The following is a 15171-nucleotide window of genomic DNA, read 5'->3' on the forward strand; positions in this document are numbered from 1 at the left end:
GAACTTAGTCAACCACATGATGGAAAGAGTAAACAAATCAATTAAACTAACAAATGACTCCAATCTTTGGGAATAGAAGCGGTGTAGCTTGTTATCCTGTTAAACAGGCCAAGTTGTGTTCTTTGAGGTTTTGGAAGGTGCTCTGTGGAGAGACTGGGGTGATGCTGACAGCTCTGCTTTGCCCACAGGTGGTGGCTTACCACTACTGCCAGGCTGACAACACGTACACATGCCTGGTGCCTGAGTTTGTGCACAGCATTGCCGCTTTGCTCTGCCGGTCCCATCAACTGGCTGCCTACAGAGACCTTCTGATAAAGGAACCTCAGCTGCAGAGTATGCTGAGCCTCAGATCCTGTGTGCAGGACCCCGTGGCTGCTTTCAAGAGGGGAGTGCTGGAGCCGCTCACAAGCCTGAGAAATGGTACCTCTCCGCAGACCCCAGTGCTCCTGTCCCCAGTACTAGTACAAGATGCCTGGGTGGTCCTCAGAAGGAAGAGGGTCAGCTGAGCTCTGGGGTGGCAGAGAGGATGTAGATGAATCAGTGCACATCTGGTCCCCTCCTCAGAACCAGACTCTCCCTGGAGTCCCTCCACACCCTTCAGTGGGATAGTTTTCAATGTAAGATCTCTAATAAGAATGAGCTCTCCAATTGAACAGTTGCCAAGAAGCCAGTTTCTAACTGCTGGGGACAGGAGCCATTCTTTCGACCCTCTGAAGGTTTGATATTTTGGTCTATGAAATGAACTGACAGTAGACAGATTAACAGGAGAAAAAAACAAGTGAGTTTATTAATGCATGCAGTGCATGCCATGTGGGGGAAACCTCGATGAAAGGGAACTCAAAGCAGGGACTTCAAGGCTCTGGCTTCTTTGGGATCTTCAACAAAGAACAATGAGTTTTAGAGAAGTAGCAGGATAAAGGGAAACAGTTTTAGGCTTCTGGAGGTGAAAATATTGGGAAGGTAAGCAGGAAACTAATGGTGGAGAAGGGCTGGTTGGTAAGGTTGTTTCATAGATTCCTCTGGTGCTGTCTCTAGCTGATGAGGGTCTGCACTTGTGATTAACTTCAGTTCTTCTCATTGAAACAGGTAGGGGGACACCTTTACAAATTTATGTCCTGATTTTAGGCTACAAGGTCAGGCAGAGAGCTTTTCTACACCTGCTTCTTGTCTTGAGCTCAGTTGTCCTTCCAGTCTCAGGGAGGTGTTTTCTGGTCTCTCATGTAACTCTAAGCTATTTAGATTCCTCGCTCCTTGAAGTCTTGCCTACATATTTTGGACTGCTTTGGAGCAGGGGAATGGGTAGATCATTTGGGGAATTTTCTAACATTTTTTTTCTTTCAGGAGCCCTGCTCATTTGAGTCAAAACCTAAAGCTAATTCTAGAGGCTTCTATTTGGATTTTTTGCCTTCCCCCAAATATTCTTTAAAGAAAGGGATGCTGGTGACAGTGTGGGCACATCAGGTTTCCATCTTTCCTCCCCTTTGCTCCTTACCATATGAGCTGGTTACCTGCCTACATAGCACTTCTGCCAGAAGGTGCCAGAGAGAGGGATCGAGACTGATTGGCCATTGTTTCTTCATTCCCTGGGCAGAAAACTGGCACTAATAAGTGTAAAACCAGACAGACTTGCAAGAAAGAGCCCTACTCTAGATATCTATAAGGTAGAGCTCTCACCACCTAGGGCTTGGGTGGAAGAGTTAGCCCTTGGTGGGGCAGGTCATTTTTCCTTGCCTGGAATCCCTGAGGAGTTCTAATAGAGGACCCTACTGTTTTTTTCATATTTAGTCCCTGTGTGTTATCTTTGCTGTAGACCACCCTAGTGGTACCAGTTTGTGAAGAGCTAACTGTATTATATACATGATTGAGATTCTGCTAATGTGTGTAATGCAATATGTTTCTGAAAACTGTTTTGTGAGAATTGATTTTCTTTTGGCTCTGTGCTCTGGTTTTCATTATAAATTTAATAGAAAATATGCTTCTGCAAAATCCATGTCTTCTGCCTTATGTAAACCTTTTTTATTTTTTCTAACACTTTAAACTGTGCATTAAAATACACTGGGTGGTACAATATTATAGAAATGTATAATTGCTAAATTTGAAAAATTATTTTATCCTTTAGAGCAGAAAATTCCTGAAGAAGAATACATTATTTTGATAGATGGCTTAAATGAAGCTGAGTTTCATAAACCTGATTATGGAGATACACTTTCTTCATTTATTACCAAAATTATTTCTAAATTTCCTGCCTGGTTGAAGTTGATTGTGACTGTAAGAGCAAATTTTCAGGTAATAAAAGAATTCTCAATTCTCTTTATAATCCCCGTATCCCAGCTGTATAGTGATAAATACTAATAACATAAACTGTTGTAAACCATTTCACTGCTGAATTGAAAACCTATGTCAGGACATTGGAAAGTCAGTCCAAAGAGCCCTAAATGGGCAAAACACTGACCATCGTAGCCTCTGAGGCATATTTATCAAGATAGCAGGTAAGTGTCCTACCAGTATTGACTGGTACTTGCCCTGCTTAAATGGCAGTATCCAGTTCCACTTTACTGTAATTCAGAGTATGGGGTTGCCTGAGGTTTCTGGCTACCTGGTCAACTAGAGCAGTTCCTACTAGCAGTTATTTCCATGGGTTTACAGTAGGGCTTTGTGGGATCTGTTTGGTTTGCAGTGCTGGGGATCAAGCCAGGGCCTCATGCATGCTGAGTACATGCTCTACCACTGAGCTGCACCTCCGACTCCACCTTCCTTTCTTTGAAGGAAAAATTAGGTATAAAAGAGACATTAAGGCCTATTCGAGAGATCTGTACTTTATACAACTTTGACATGCAGCCTTGCAATAAGGTGAAAGGTGGTTTTTTTTTTGTTGTTGTTCTTTTTCTATCTTCCCCTTCATTTGCGCTCATTCATTTTACATTAACAATCGACTATACCTATACCATTTTCAATAAAGATATGTAGAAAACAGATTTTGACTTTTGCCATTTTTTAACAATATCTATTTAAAAATAGCATTTGGGTTATTCTTTTTTTTTTTGTTAAAACTTGTATTAGGGGGCTAGGGTAGTGGCTCATCGGTAGAGTGCTCGCCTAGCACATTCGAGGTGCTGGGTTTGATCCTAGCATCACATAAAAATAAATAAATAAAGGTATTTTTTAAAAAAACTTGGATTGGATCTCAAAACACTTGATTTTTGTTGTTGTTAACTTTTTGGTTTTTGCAGTACCAGGGATTAAGCTGAGGGCTTCACACATGGTAGGTCAGCTCTCTGCCACCCACCTATACCCCAAGCCCTTTTTATTTTGTTTTGAGACAAGGTCTCACTAAGTTGCCTATACTGGCTTCAGTTTGGCCATTCTCTTGCCTCAGGCTCCTAAGTAACTGAGATTACAGGTGTGCATCATGCCTGGCTTCATGTTTATCTTTGTGAACCTTTGATTCTTGTGCTTTTCAGTCATTTTTACTCAGCATAGCTTAGGGGTACTTGGCACAGAAATGGGACTTGTGTTTTACTTCCTGGCTGTGTGAGTTTTCTGAGATTCAGTTAGCATTCATGTAAGATGGAAATGATTATACTCTGCCCTCTCCCTACAATTGCCAAACTAGAGAAGGACACATGCTTAAATACTTCAGAAGTGAGGATGGGAAGTTAAAAAAAAAAATGTAACAGGTAAAAGTCCTCCCTACTGTTAGATGTTAGGCTTGTGCTTATATTTGGAATGAGGGAGACAGGGATTATGGGTTTGCCAGAACTGGTGGCGATGTTTTTGGCTACTGGGTACACAGGTGTATTTGTTTTTGTGAAAATTAATGATACTGTGCAATTAGGATTTTTGTACCAATGTATGTATATCATAGTTCAACTTATAGTTCAACTTAAAGTTTACTTAATTATCAATTTTTAAAAAATGACATGCCATATTGAAGCAATCAGCTTTTTTACTATGTGCTGTCAAGGGATATGGATTGGGGGCAGCCTCAGATTTCCTGATTGGGTTCCATAGTCCCAGGACCTGATGCACACGTAGGGATGCCTCTTTTCTCAGGGGCTGGCTGTGTTCATAGACATGCAGTGTTAGTTTGTTTTATCCATGTTACATAACCAATTGCACAGCATAAGGATTATGGGTATCAGATTACCTGCAGGGTCTCAGTGCCCCGCTAGGTAGAGGCTTGGTTGCCCTGTCTGTTCAGAGCTTTTTTCTCTCCTTACTTGGCTCCAAGTCCTTGATGTGAGCCTTGGGAAAGCCTTTACTGATTCTATCTCGCATCAGGATTTCTTTCACATAAGCTTTTTATCTGTACCTTATCCTATTACACGTTTTAATACAAAACAATGAGTCCCTGTAATCCATGAAAATCCTCCTTGAAAGAAAACTAGTGAACCTGGTTTAAAATGCAGCTGAAATAAAAAAAGGAACCTCTGTGGAGCGACACTGTGGGTTTTTGTCTTTTTGCAGGAAATCATAAGCGCACTGCCATTTGTCAAGCTTTCCTTAGATGACTTCCCAGACAACAAAGACATTCACAGCGACCTGCACGCCTACGTGCAGCACCGAGTGCACAGCAGCCAGGACATCCTCAGCAACATCTCTCTGAATGGCAAAGCAGATGCTGCGCTCATCGGGAAGGTCAGCAGCCACCTGGTGCTGCGGAGCCTCGGCTCCTACCTGTACCTCAAACTCACCCTGGACCTCTTCCAGAGGGGACACCTGGTCATTAAAAGCGCCAGCTACAAGGTGGTGCCCGTGTCTCTGTCTGAGCTCTATTTGCTGCAGTGCAATATGAAGTTCATGACCCAGTCAGCCTTTGAGAGAGCACTTCCAATTTTAAACGTGGCCCTTGCGTCCCTCCACCCCATGACGGATGAGCAGATTTTTCAGGCTATTAATGCCGGCCACATCCAAGGCGAGCAGGGCTGGGAAGACTTTCAGCAGAGGATGGATGCCCTCTCCTGCTTCCTCATTAAGAGGAGGGATAAAACGCGCATGTTCTGCCACCCATCCTTCAGGGAGTGGCTGGTCTGGAGAGCAGATGGCGAGAGCACAGCCTTCCTGTGTGAGCCCAGGTATGCAGGCCACTTAGCCATACTCTGCAGGGAGCCCTGAGCCCTCGGGAGAAGGATTTCCACTCTGATCCATGGTTTTTAGTGGAAAAGCAACCCAGAATGAATAATTCAGTTTTGTTGCTTTGTTTTCTGCCCTTTGGGCAGAAGGAGGGGGCTGTGGAAAATTCTCTCCATTTCTGTACAAAAGCCTTTGACTACTAGAATTTCAGGACTCTGGTATTTTGGTTGGAAGAGAAGCTGGGCAGCGCCTGGGTGAGATTTGCTGCCAGTTGTCTAACAGATCCCATCTCCTCCCCCCTCCCAAGGTCACATGTGGGGCATGGGACCTCCACTCCAGGAATAGTGGGCATCTCCAGGAGTGCTCATCTCTGGGTCTAGGGCTCCTTTTTGGATTTCCAGCACTGCCACTTCCCTGCTACCTCTTGAGCATGTGACACTTTGTGTCTGTGTTCCTGAAAGGGGCCCTATAATCCAGCCTGCCCACCTCATTCTGTGTGAGTGGTTCAATGTGGGTCAGGCTTCCTGATGCTGGAGGGTGAATTGGGGAGGCAAGGCTCTCTGTCTGTTGTGTGGCCTGGTATGAATTAGGATGAGAGGTGAGGCATTTGAGGGTTGGTGAGCGTGTGCCGAAGCCCTCCACTTCTGCCTGGCCTGGGCCTTCCTCTCTGCTGTCTTGAACAGCAGTGTCAGAGTCAGGATTGCTCCCCACCTCTAGTGACAGGGCTGGCAGGCTGCTAGACAATCCCCTCAGCACAGTAGTGAGCACTGGACCAGATGTGGGGTCCAGAAATGAAGAGGTGAGTAAGAGCTGTGAGCCTTTCAGCCGTTTCCTCCCCACTCATACCGACTTCCCGTTACCTGCTGGGTCTACCTGCTGTTCCATCTGGTGGCTGTTTTTTTCTTAAGTGACACTAGGCTCAAGGTTGGTGGTTATCTTTTGAACCTGATTGGAGCAGCGAACTGTTAACATCCAGGTTGTTTAGCCAGACCGTGACAGCTAGGGTAACATGTGCTGTAGAATAGCTAGCTACTTCCGATGATTCCCTAAAAAAAGTCAGATCATTTTCTAGGAAGAAAGCTTGTAGTTGAGTTTGTAGAGATACGAGTTGAAAGACTTCAGGGGATTTTGGGTTTGTTGCTGGGGTTTGGGGCAGAAGTAGATGGATTGTAGTCATTGATGAACTTTGCTTCATTTTGGGTAGCAGGGGCCTTGAGTTCAGGCAGCAGAGCGGAGGGTGGAGTGACTGCTAGTTACTATTAGTGATGGCATGCTCCTCAGTACTGCTGTGTCCTTGTGGTATGCGTGGGGATGTCTCCTGGGGTAGGGCCTGTGATGAGTGCAGACAGGAGGGGTGCTGAGGCTACTGATTTAAGGAGATGCACACTCTGGCACCATTGAGTCAACAGTTTCCTGAGAACCTTGTTGTACTTGAGCTTCATTCAGCAAAAGCTAGATAACAATGTTAGAAGGAGCTTCTGAGTTCAATTCAGCAAGTTTTGATTTTGTTTTGTTTTATTTGGTAACAGAGTTTGAACTCAGGGGTACTCGACTACTGAGCCACATCCCCAGCCTTTCTTTAATATTTATTTGGAGACAGGGCCACACTGAATTGCTTAGTGCCTTGCTGTTGCTGAGGCTGGCTTTGAACTTGAGATCCTCCTGCCTCAGCCTCCCGAACTGCTGGAATTACAGGTGTGCACCACTGTGTCTGACTAAGCAACAGCTTTTGAGGCCCCACCACATGCAGATACAGAGGTTCCAGGAACAGGACCCTACCCTTTCTCTAGGGATCCCACATTGGAAGGTGGGTGAAGAGGGAAATACCATGCTGGGAGGAGCCTTGTTGCACACAGGACTTGAGGGGGAGAAACTTCCAGTGGAGGGCAGTGATTTCTGGAATGTTTCACACATGGTGACATTGGGGTAGTGTTTCTTCCCCTGTCCCACATGTTGTGGTTTTGCCCCAGTTGAGGCCAGGCATTCAGAGGCAGCGGCACTTCCCTTTTTATTTCTGCCTCTTTCTGTTCTACGAACCATCTTTCCTCTCTTAGAATCATTGTCCTGTTTGGTTTTTGTCATTTGACAGCACCAGGGGTGCTCTATCACTGACCTACATTGCCAGCCCTTTTATTTTTTATTTTGAGACAGGGCCTCGCCAAGTTACCCAGGCTGGTCTTAAACTTGTGATCCTCCTGCCTCAGCCTCCTGGATTTTTTTGCCTAACACATCACAGGCACCCTCCTAAGCTGTTGGGAATTCCCGTCTTAGAACTAAGTGATGGTTCTTGTTTTTCACGGCAATGCAAACCTCCTAGTGTGTAAGTTATGATGTTCTCACCATGCCCTCGTCATGGGACCTGGAAGTTGTTTCTAGGATACTTACATATCTGAAAACTCCCAGGGAATATCTTGGAATCTTACAGACCTGGGTTCGATTCCTGACTCACCTTCACTTCCATCCAAGCCGTCACAAATTACAGGATTTCATTCTTTTCTATGGCTGAATAGTTGTTATTCCAGGGTGTATACGTACTGCATTTTCCTTATCCATTCTCCAGTTGATGGACACCTGGATTGTTTCCATCTCTTGGCTATTACACAGGGATGTGGCGGTTACACACACTGTGATGAGGTTGTGGTGGGATCATAGGGTAGTTCTGGATGTTTTTTGCTTTTTGTGGAAGCTCATACTGTTTTCTGTAACAGCTGTACTGATTTACATTCCTACCAACAGTGTGCAAAAGTTCCCATTTCTCCACATCCTCACCAGCACCTGTTATCTTTAGTCCACCCCCCTCCCCCGGCCCCGCTTTTCTCTTTTTGAGGAACTGAGGATTGAACCTAGGGGCTCTCTACCACTGGGCGACATCCCCAGCCTCTTGTGACAGGATCTCACTAAGTTGCCCAGGCTGCCCCAAACTTGCAACCCTCCCGCTTCTGCTTCCTGAGTGTCTGGAATGCAGGCGTGTACCACCACGTGCCTGGCTTCAGTCTTTTTAAATAGCCGTTCTTACTTAAGTGAGGTGATATTTTATAGTGATTTTGGTTTCCACGTCCCTAACGATTAACAATATCAAGTATGTTTTCATAGACTTGTTGGCAATTTAATGTCTTCTTTTGAGAAATGTTTACTTGTTCTATTGCTAATTTTTTTGTTTTTGCTTTTGCTGTCAAGTTATTGGAGTTCCTTTTATGTTCTAAATATCAACCCCTTATCAGATGTAGAGTTTTAAAATACTTTCTCCCATTCTGTAGTTTGTTTCTCCCACTCTGTTGATTGTTTCCCTTGCTGTGCAAAAGATTTTTAGTTTGACATCATTCCATTTGTCTGTTTTTGTTTCCTGTCTTATCTGAAAATCCTGCCTGGTTCCAATGTCCTGAAGCATTTCCCCTGTTTTCTTCTGGTACTGTCATAGTTTCAGGTCCTCACATTTAACTCTTTAACGCATTTTGAGTTGGTTTCTCTAACTGGTGAGAGCTAGGGCTCTAACAACATTCTTCTGCAGGCAGATCCCTAGTTTTCCTATCACCGTGGATCAAAGAGGCTGTCCTTTTTCAAATGTGTTGTTGGCACCTTTGTTGAAAATCAGTTGGCCACAAATGTGTGGGGTTTACTTCTAGATTCTCTGTTCAGTTCCATTGTTTGGTCTTGGTTTTAGTTTTTTATGCCAATAGCCTATTGTTTTGATTACTGTAGCTTTGTTGTATTTTGAAGTCAGGTAGTATAAGTGTCTGCTAGGCAAGCACCCTACTACTGAGCTACATCTTTGGCCTTTTGTTTAAACATTCGCAGGCTGACCCCATGCTCCCAGTCTTCCTGCCTCCCAAGTAGTCAGGACTACGGTGTGTGCCACTGTACCCAGCTTCTGCTATGTTCTTTTTGTTCACATATTATATATATATATGTGTGTGTGTGTGTGTGTGTGTGTGTGTGTGTGTGTGTGTGTGTCTGTTTTACAGAGGTATTCATAGGTGGTGCTGAGCACTTCTGTCTGGAGGCACATAACATCTTCATGTTCTCTGTGGTGCTGGGACACATGGGTGGCCATTTCCTGCATCAAATCATTAGTGCTGCACAGGGACTCGTACTCTAGAACAGTCTGCATGTGCCTTTCCCATGCTGTTAACTTGAGGAACAAATGGGTAGGATATGACTAAGTAGAACAAGGCTACTTAAGCATGAAGAGCTGTCAGAGACCCTGTAAGGCAATGACAATCTAGTTTGGAAGTTCTTTCATGGAATGGAGGAGTAGAAAGGGCCAACAGAAGGATATGCCAGAGAGGATGGCCTTTTTTCTGTCCTCTATGGTGAAGCTTTGAAGATTCTGGAGAGATTGTCTCTGTAGACAGGAGTGTTGCATGTGAAGACTGCTATAGGGGGTTGGTGGCCTGGGCTCAGAGTTGTCGTGGATGGAGACAGCCTGGCTGTCTGGAGAGCGGTCCTGTGGAGGAGGAGCTGTAGGTGACTTCAGGGTGTCAAGTCTCAGGATTGGATTGAAGTTGCTCCCAATAAGAGCAAGAAGGCAGAAGGGCTGGGGCAGCTTTCTCTAGGACATAGCTGGCTTGGTTCTGAGCACTTTGAGCTTGTGGGGTAGCTGCCTCTCCCAGACTTTCTGGGCAGGACTGACTATAACATTGGAGGAGAAGTTGGTAGTGGAACATTTGGCATCATTGATGAAAGGGTGTGGTGTGATTTGGTGAGGAAGTTTGTGTAGACAGGGAAGGAGGACAGAGGTGCCACTAAGAGGTGAAGGAATATGAGGATTAAGAGGAAAGCAATTGAACTTTCAGCATAGGAATAAGATCCTGCATCCTTAGGACATCCCTTTGGGATTGTAAGGAGTGACAGAGGAAAGAGCCACAGCCTGGCATGGGGGATGGAAGACTTGAGAGATTTGGGGTTCAGCGTGTGGAAGCATTTTTTGGTTTTGATAACACAGGAGGTTGGGACCTTGTTGGAAACATTGGGACAGTGTGGACACATGGTCTACAAGGAAGAAGAAATTGGAAATGCAAAGGAAGGTACAAGGGCCAAGTGAGAGGGCAGCTGGCCACCTCTTTGTGCCCATTGAGCCTGCTCATTGCACCATTCCTGCTGTGTTCCGTCTTGGTTACTTGTCTCCTCCGGTTGCCGAGAGCTCTTTGAGAGAAACATCCTGCATCATCCTCCTGTCCCACAATGGTGCTGGTTATAAGGTGGACGCCAGTGAACAAACCCAGAATCATGTTGCACTGTCAAGAGCCCAGGCCCTCACTTCTCGCAGACTGTTTGTCAAACTCCTGCGCTCTCATTTACTAGCTGTGTGGCCTTGGACAAAGCACTTTACCTGCTCAGGCCCCTGTTTCCTCATGTAAACAGTGATTATGTGGAAGGGTGAGGGAGATAATGCAGACAGGTTTCTGCATCTGGGATAGAGCTCAGACTTCATACCCGCAGGCTTTGGAACACTCGTGAACTCGTGGATGCAGATTATCTTAGAAGGGGCCACTTGGTCTCAAGTCAGCCTGGCCTTGGAGATCATGCCCTTCCCTGTGTGTGGAGACTTATTTTGTATGTCCATCTCCTTGAATTTCTCCTCTCTCATGTGGTTTCCAACCTCTTTGAGAAGTAGGCATGCATGTGGATGAATAGGTTTTAAGTGTTGCCTGCTTTTCATCATCTAGATAGCTGCTACTAGGAGAATGCTTTTAAAAGTGAACATCTGTATTCACATTTTGGATTTTATATGTATCATTTATCCCCTTCCTCCAGAACTACCTGCTTTTCCCCTAACAGAACAGCAGTTCAAAATTGTCAGGTTAATAGATGGTGGGTGGGTGTCTTTTCCAAACAAATCGGCTTGACGGCCCCATGTCCACAAGGAGACCACATGAGTCCTTATAGGCAATGGTAGGGTGGCTCCTTCATCAAAGAGTAAATGGGGCATAAGTGAATGGTGTTGGTCGATGTCCACCAAGTGCCCAGCTATAGGAAGCCCACAGGAACCCGTGCCATCCAAACCTGGAATTCTAGGCATTACTGATCACAGTCTGTTGCTGAGCATGGCTGGGTTGTTCTTTCCTTCCAACAATAAGGCCTTGTCCTTTGTTCTGATGTTACCCCAGTGGTGGAGTAGGCGGGCCTGCAGGCCAGAGGGTTCTGCTCCATCTGTCTGTGCATCCATCCATATCCAAGAAACATACACTTACTGAGTATTTGGCACATTGCTAGACATTGTGACTACAGTGGTGACTTAGAGGAGCCCCCTTGTCTCTTGGAGTTTGCGTTTTTGTGACAGCGTAAATCAATGACGCAGTGATAACTGATGAGGAGAGTGGGTGGTTCCAGCCTTGCCCCGTAACTAGTGCCTCAGAGAGGGTCACTCCACAGAGATGGGGCAGCCAGAAAAATCCCTCAACATGACTCGTCGAATAAGCAGCATTTGCCATCTTTAAAAAGGCAGCAGCCCACCCAGTGTGTGTGGTGGCACTGAGGAAGAGTTCTAGGGCTGCATGGCAATATCCGTGGCGGGGTGGCACAGGACCTTTCATCATGAGCCCTTCTGTTTCTTGTTCTAGGAGTGGACACGCTCTCCTGGCGTTCATGTTCTCTCGACAGGAGGGCAAGCTGAACCGCCAGCAGACCATGGAGCTTGGCCACCACATCCTGAAGGCCCACATTTTCAAGGTGAAGCATGCACCTACAGGACGGAGGGCTTCTTTGTTGTCATTTGTAGTTTTGAAGATTTTGGACAGCTGTGTGAGCCATCTCAGAAGCCCTCCACGAGTCCCATCCCAAACATGACTCCCTTTCTCCCTCCCTAAAGCTGCCGTCTTACAATCATTTCCTTGTATTTCTGTATAATTTATCACATGAGCATGCATCTGAATGCTCTGGGTGAGTGTAACTTTCCTCCTTTGAATGCCTTTCAAGTTTCTTTTCATTCAAAGTTTGCCTTTATTCCCTTTTGTTTCCTTGTTATTTACTTGTCAAAGAACTTGAGTTCCTTGACCTATATAATTTCACACCACCTGGATTTCTGATTGTGCGCTTGCTTCTCCAGGTGTACTTTAATGTGTTACTCTCGCCCCTGGATTTCCTGTCATTAGTCTTTGGGTTGACTTTACCCCCTGCAAGGTGTCAAGATGATTTTGCGGTTGAAGGGGGGTCTGCAGGAAACACATGGCCTGTGCTTGCTGCTTATTTTGTATGCCATCAGCCCTTACTGGTCGCTGCTTGGACTCATTCTTTAGGGGTTGCCTACAGTGATTCCCTAATTCCATCATTTATTCTTCTAATTCTATAAAGGGAAGCTTTCTCCTTTTCATCATCTCTCTCCCCGGGTGTGCAATTCATGTAGCAAAGACAGGGTGATTCCCTAACCCACAGTTAGGCAGGGAAGGCTCACACGGCATTGTTCACACAAGTTACTCCGCCTTCAGCACCTGTTGTACCCTCTTGGGGACCCTGCAGTCAAACTGATGCCATGGGTAGGAAGGACATGCTCATGGGATCTGTTTCTGGTTGTTTCCAGGGCCTCAGTAAGAAGACTGGAATCTCCTCCAGCCATCTGCAAGCCCTGTGGATAGGGTACAGCACCGAGGGTCTGTCTGCCGCCCTTGCCTCTCTCAGGAATCTCTACACTCCCAACGTGAAGGTGAGCAGCCGTCTGTCCAGGGAACAGAGCCCGGGCCTATTCCTTCCTGTCGGCCCTGCCAGTCTGGCACCAGGCAACGTGAAAGGGACAGAGGAGCTTCTCGTGATGCTTTTCCTCGATATCAATCACACAATCTCTGTTAGAGGTTTAGCTTCTGCTCCAGCAGGAAGATATGGGCTGCTCCATGAGTATGTGGTGACCATTTCAGGGCTGATGTGATAAGGAAGCAATTTACCCAGGAAATCAAAGGTCAGAGATTTCCAAGGAAACTGGATTTTTAAAATGCCTGGGTTACTTGTCTGTACTATCTCTTCGGGTTTCCAGTAAATTCAGCTTTGATGAGTGACACAAAGCAATGAGTACACAGCACACTGATGGAGGTCTCATGTGCACAGACATTTTTGACTGTGGAAAGAGTGTCAGGTCCTTGGCTGCTGAGTCAAGAGCTGCTTCGCTCCATGGTCAATGGCTTTCATGTCACAGTATTCTGCTCTGCTTTTCAAGATAAATTTTCCTTCCCCAATGAATGCAGTCCAATAATAGAAAGCACCCAGAGGCCAAATATCTGGGTAAGGCCACCGAGAATTGTCCCTGCCTTGATGTGCTGACCACCTGTATAAGCTCCTCTGCAGGCCATTTGCCAGTAAGTCTGGTTATTTCCTTAGACCACTTCCATGATGTGATCACTGCATCATCTCTCAGGAACACAGGGATGCCCAGCCTGGTCAAGGACAAGGCAAGGCCCTGGCTCACAGTTTCTGGACATCTTGACATCCACTTCTCCTCACTACCTTGGATGGGGGCAGTGTGCACCAGAGATGGAATCATGGGGGACACTCCTGGGGCCTTCTGTGACTCTCCTCCCTGCTGCCCATACACCTCACCCTCAGCATGCTCGTTTTAGGCGTGGGTCTGGGTCTAATCTTGCAGAGTGCTTCTCCATGTCTAATTAGAGGTGTGTCCTGCCCCTTCCTCACTTCTCTGTCTCCCTGGTGACTTTGAGAGGTGAGAGTATCACAAAACTGAGGCTCCCTGTTGTTGTGGGAGGACTCTCAGTTGTTGTGGGAGGACCTAGCAGTGCTCTGAGTCTTGGGGTAACCCAGACCCTGTTGCCCACTGTAAGACTTTGGTATGGAATAGAGAGAGTCCACTGTCCCTGGGTGGTAGATGCAGTGTCTTTACAAATTACTACCTCATCCAGGTGGCCTATGCCCCTGTCAGGGATGGAAGCTGACTGGCAGAGCCTGTTGGATTTCAGCTTTGATTCACCTGCTTTGTGGGTGCCTTTGTGCCTGCATTCAAGGTGTGGAATAGCTCATGGCACTCTGAGCTCTGTCCTGCTCCAGGCCTGCTCCTTTGCAGATTATCACTCACACTGCAGACAGTAGATCTCAGGGCTTATATCCCAACTGAAGCCTTCTGCAGTTTTTTGTAGGTGGATGGGCAGGAAACCATTCATGTAGTATAGTGGAACCAGCCCTAAACTGCCATTGCTGATGTTCAGAGGGAATGTGCTCTTTCCATGTTGTTACCCAGAAGAAAGAAAGGGGAGGAGACAACTAAGTTCAGATTTCATATAATGAAAAAGCATTTGCTTATGTGTGGTATTAGGAATTGAACCCAGAGGTTTTTTTTTACCACAGGGCTACGCCCACAACCCTTTTTCTTTTTATTTCAAGATGGGGTCTTGCTGAGTTGTTGAGGCTAGCCTCAAACTTGCAATCCTCCTGCCTCAGCCTCTCAAGTCACTGGGATACAGGTGTATGTGACCAGACCCAACTGAGGAAGAAGCATTATTAAGAATTTTTTCACTTAGATTAGGTTACTATAATAACATTGTTTCATCTTTCCTGTGATAGTTAACAATATATCTTTTGGCTTTTCCATAATTTATAAAATTCTGTATGATGACCAAGAAGAAAGAAAGAAGAATGGCAATATGTTTTCACTACTTTAATAAATTTATGGGAACAGAAGTTACTCAAAGTGCAGAAAAGTGAGAAACATCATACTCTATTGAATATGAGTTTTTAAAACAGCAAATTAAAAGGTAGATATAATAATACAATGAGCTTGGCTCTCCAGGATTATAAACTTTTCCTTTAACATACTTGCAATTTAAAGAGTGTTCATTTTTACTTTGTTTTATACAACTCCTATGTCACCTCATCTGTACCACCCTCCAAATCATATAACTTGGCTATAAAATTGTAAGTCTTTCCATTATCCTTCTGAGTTTTTTTTTTTTAATCTTTCAAGGGGGGATAAAGGTTTTCACAGAATCTTGAGCAAATTACAGTAATTTAAAATTATGCATGCAATTAAAGAACTTTTTTTAGAGAGCATTAAATGTTGTCATACAGGAATGAATGTCATTTTGAGCAATAATTGCAGTTTGCCACTTTGGTAAATTAAAGTGACTTGCTCTGGAATGATTACTTGATAATTTCAGAATGCCA

General features: G+C 45.3%; 1 protein-coding gene across 5 annotated transcripts in view; it reads left to right on the forward strand.

Annotated features, from left to right (window-relative positions):
• TANC1 (tetratricopeptide repeat, ankyrin repeat and coiled-coil containing 1) overlaps positions 1-15171 on the forward strand; it is a 233612-nt gene that overhangs the window by 182331 nt on the left and 36110 nt on the right. For all 5 annotated transcript variants that reach the window (XM_081260654.1, XM_081260655.1, XM_081260656.1 and 2 more), the window contains 5 exons: positions 189-420; positions 2120-2286; positions 4468-5075; positions 11634-11742; positions 12590-12712. In XM_081260654.1, coding sequence (XP_081116780.1) covers positions 189-420; positions 2120-2286; positions 4468-5075; positions 11634-11742; positions 12590-12712 — 1239 coding nt within the window. The remainder of the gene's footprint in view (positions 1-188; positions 421-2119; positions 2287-4467; positions 5076-11633; positions 11743-12589; positions 12713-15171) is intronic.

Source organism: Spermophilus citellus (assembly GCF_964194105.1).
Source record: "Spermophilus citellus genome assembly, chromosome: 11".
Taxonomy (NCBI): Eukaryota; Metazoa; Chordata; class Mammalia; order Rodentia; family Sciuridae; genus Spermophilus; species Spermophilus citellus.